Below are 4,312 nucleotides of genomic sequence, written 5' to 3'. Positions count from 1 at the left end.
TTTTCTGCTTTGTCAAAAATTAATTGGCCATACATTTGTGGGCCCAGTTCTGGGTTCTCTATTCTATTCCATTGATCTATGTGTCTGTTTTTGTACCATACATCCAACATTTAGATGTAAGGATGATATGGGAAACCTGGGTGGCTCAGTCAGTTAAGCATCTGACTACAGCTCAGGTCATGATATCAGGGTTCATGAATTGGAATCCCGCATCGTGTGCTGTGGTGACAACTCAGAGCCTGGAGCCTGCCCGGATTCTGTGTCTCCCTCTCTGTCTGCTCCTCTCCTGCTCAGCTCTGTCTCTCTCTCTCTCCCTCTCTCTCTGTCTCAAAAATAAATGAACATTAAAAAAATTTAAATGTAAGGGTGATATCATAAATATTCTAAGCCTCTTGTATATCTGAGGTGTCTTAGCCTACCTGGGCTGCTATAATGAAATACTATAAACTAGATGGCTTATAAATGATATACATTTATTTCTAACAGTTCCGGAGGCTGGGAAGTCCAAGATCAAGGCTCTGACATTTGGAGGTCTGGTGAGAGCCTGCTTGCCAGGTGGCAGTCTTTGTGCTGCATCCTCACATGGCAGAAGAGCTTTCTGGGGTCTCTTTATGGGCTTTCCCCTCATGATCTAATCACCTCCTGAGGCCCTCTTCCTCATACCCTCACCTTGGGGGTAAGCATTTCAACATATGAATTTTAGGGGGCACAAACATGCAGACCATAGCACTTGGGGTATCACTAATCTGCTGAAAGAACAAAAGGAGTTCCTGACCATTTACATCTCTGTGGGTTGGGGGAAAGTGTGGTGAATCAGCACAGTTTGTGATTGTGAGTGAGTCCTGGGGCCTTGGCTTTCTCATCTGAGAAACAGGATGAAACTCTGGCCTCTGCTGACTCTCAGGACCATTGTGATAGCTCTGTAGGTACTATAAGAAGGTAGGTAAATTATAAAATGTTACTGTTATGAAAGTAAGAAAAAAATCCAAGCTTTAGGTTACTTAATGTGCAAGTTTTATAACTATTAACGTTGTTTCACCCCTTCATTTTATTTCATTTTACTTTATTTCATTTTATTATTTCCACTTTCTTTCCTTTTCTTTTTTTTTTTTTTTTCTTACAGAGTGCTTGGAGCGTGTGTTTCAGTGGCTTGGGTTCAACGTACATATATATAATAATGTGACCAAAGGACATCTGGATGAGATTCTGAAGAAATATAAGAGTCATCCAGACCATGCTGATGGAGACTGCTTTGTGTTCTGTATTCTGACCCATGGGAAATTTGGAGCTGTCTACTCTTCAGATGGGGTCCTCATTTCCATTCGGGAGATCATGTCTCACTTCACAGCCCAGCAATGCCCTGGCCTTGCCCATAAACCCAAACTCTTTTTTATCCAGGCCTGTCAAGGTGAAGAGATACAACCTTCTGTATACATTGAAGCAGATGCTTTAAATTCTGAGCATGCACCTCCTGCCCCTTCCCTTCAGGACAGCATTCCCAGTGATGCCGATTTCCTTCTTGGCTTGGCCACTATCCCCGGCTATGTATGCTTTCGGCATGTGGAGGAAGGCAGCTGGTATATTCAGTCTCTGTGTAATAATCTGAAGAAATTGGTCCCAAGGTGAGATGTTTGAGTTGTACCATACACCTACCTGTTTATCCATCTGTCTACCTATCCATTAATCTGACTATTCACACACCCACCTTTGCATCCATCTGTCTGTTTATCCATCCATCTACTCATCCATCTGTCCATCTGTCTCTCCATTTATTCATCCATCATCTATCCATCCATCCATCCATCCATCCAAACGTCTGTCCATCCATTTAAACATCTATCCATCCAAAAAACCTATGCTGAGTACTAACATATAACAGAAAAGGAAGATACAAAATTTAAAAAAACACAGTCCCTGCCCTCGAGTTGCTCACAGTCAAAGGATAGGGAAAAGCAGATGGGGGAAGAGCATCCCCTGTGGCAAACACACACTATAAAGCATAGGTGTTATGGAAACACACAGAACTAGTACCTCTCCCAGATTTGAAGGATCAGGGAAAGCTTCTAGAGATGACAAATAGACATTAGGTAAATAATTAGGGTTAAAAAAATGCTGGGCAGAAGGAAACAGTATAAATAAAGGTAGGAGGGTCTTTTTTTTTTTTAATTATAATAGTTTATAGAAGGGGAGGTGGAGGGAGGGAAGGGGGTGATGGTCATGGTGGAGGGCACTTGTGGGGAGAAGCACTGGGTACTATATGGAAACCAATTTGACAATAAACTATTATAAAAAAAAGAAAACAATGATAGAAGTTTATTTAAAAAAATAATAGTTTATTGTCAAATTGGTTTCCATATAACACCCAGTGCTTTGGTAGGAGGGTCTTTTATTTGTTCATTTATTTATGAGTCATGTTTACTGTGTGCCTATGTGTTGCCTTTGGCATTATACCTTTGATCTCCGGCCACTGCTCTGACAATTTTCCTTCTGTATCTGCCACATGCTTCTTACCTGGTATCCTGGAAATGGGCCTTCACTGCAGTTCTGCCCTGGACCCCATTCTCTGTTCTTTATAGCTCTGGGCAGCTTTAGCTATGCCCAGAGGCTGCTTGACCTCCATGAAAATGTCTCCAAAATTGCCATATCTAGTCCATTAATCTCTGAGTTTTTGGAGAGCAGAATTGTTTCACTCAACTTTATGTCCTTAGCACCTGACACAGTACCTGATATATTGTTGAGCTTGATAAATATTTGCTGGACTAATGATTGACTGAGTGAATCTCATTCTTTGGGTCAGTCCAATACATTTCTTGCAGCCTATTGGACATCCTACCTCCTTGTTGCCTTTGGCATTGACAATCAGTATGCAGAGTCCTTGATTCATCTTCCAGCCTTCCCTAGCAGCCTCCTTCTCTTGAATTTGCATTTCCAGGAATGGTCACAATGTTCTTCTGGAAATTCAGAGCTAGGAATTCAGGATTGGAACCTTGAGTGAACCTTAGCTTTTTCGTCTTTTTCATTAATCCCTTTATCCCCATCATAGCCATCAAAAACCAATGTCCTATGACTTCAAAGACAAGGCAGATTTATCAAGGACTTACTATGTGCCTACTGTTCTGGGTACTGAGCTCGGGAGAGGGATTAATTATGAACAAGAGAGACAGAATGTCTTCTCTATGGACCTTATAGACCAGTAAGTAAGTGAATATAAGAAGGTAAATATTTGAATTAATAAGATAATTTCAGAAAGTGATACCTGCTGTGAAGAAAGCAAACAAGATATTATAGAGAATGCCACAGGGAGCTCCTTGAGAAAGCTTCTTAGTAGAGGTCATATTTCAAGTGAGACTGAATGGAAATGAGTCAGCCCCAGGAAGATCCAGAGGCAGAGAAAACCACTGTGTGAGACAGGATACAGGACTAAGAACCTGGCAGGGCCTACTCTCCCACTTGAACATAGCCATGATGATGAGGATAAGTAGTGGCAATACGAATAATACTAAAAATGATGGTCAGTGGAATCTTATAGCCAGTGTTCTATGTGCTTTACATAAATTTTCCTCATTTACTTCTCATGGCAGTCCCTAAATGGGTATTCTTATGGCTTTTATTTTAGAGCTGAGAAAGCAAAGGCATATTTAGTGTGAAATAAGTGATCTGAGAGAAACCAGAGAATGACTTATTTCACTTAGCATGACACCCTCGAGGTCCATCCACTCGATGGCCAATTTCAAATCTTTCTCATTGCCATGTAATACTCCATTGTATATATATACCACATCTTCTTGAACCATTCATCAGGTGATGGACATTTAGGCTCTTTCCATGATTTGGCTATTGTTGACAGTGTTGCTATGAACATTGGGCTACACGTGCCTCTATGCATCAGCACTTCTGTATCCCTTGGGTAAATCCCTAGAAGTGCTATTGCTGGTTCATAGGGGAGTTCTATGGATTGTTTTTTGAGGAGCCTCCACACTGTTTTCCAGAGTGGCTGCACCAGTTTACATTGCCACCAACAGTGTAGGAGGGTGCCCATCTCTCCACACCCTCGCCAGCATCTATAGTCTCTTGATTTGTTCATTTTAGCCACTCTGACTGACATGAGGTGGTATCTCAGTGTGGTTTTGATTTGTATGTCCCTGATGATGAGTGATGTTGAGCATCGTTTCATGTGCCTGTAGGCCATCTGGATGTCCTCTTTGGAGAAGTGTCTGTTCATGTCTTCTGCCCATTTCTTCACTGGGTTTTTTGTTTTTTGGGTGTGGAGTTTGGTGAGTTCCTTGTAGATTTTGGATACTAGCCCTTTATT

The 4,312-nt window shown here is 41.5% G+C and overlaps 1 protein-coding gene across 3 annotated transcripts in view; it reads left to right on the top strand.

Moving 5' to 3' along the window:
• CASP10 (caspase 10) overlaps positions 1–4,312 on the top strand; it is a 37,203-nt gene that overhangs the window by 23,559 nt on the left and 9,332 nt on the right. The window contains exons 7-8 of one of the 3 annotated variants that reach the window (XM_029934087.1): positions 487–676; positions 1,124–1,195. In XM_029934087.1, the coding sequence (XP_029789947.1) occupies positions 487–635 (149 nt within the window). In that variant the 3' untranslated portion in view covers positions 636–676; positions 1,124–1,195. Of the gene's footprint in view, positions 1–486; positions 1,081–1,123; positions 1,623–4,312 lie in introns of those variants that run through there. The other 2 variants (XM_029934085.1, XM_029934086.1) reach the window with 2 other exon arrangements.

This window comes from Suricata suricatta, chromosome 3 (genome assembly GCF_006229205.1).
Source record: "Suricata suricatta isolate VVHF042 chromosome 3, meerkat_22Aug2017_6uvM2_HiC, whole genome shotgun sequence".
Lineage (NCBI taxonomy): Eukaryota > Metazoa > Chordata > Mammalia > Carnivora > Herpestidae > Suricata > Suricata suricatta.
The sequence above is the reverse complement of the archived record's forward strand: the minus strand, read 5'-3'. Positions and strand labels throughout refer to the sequence as shown.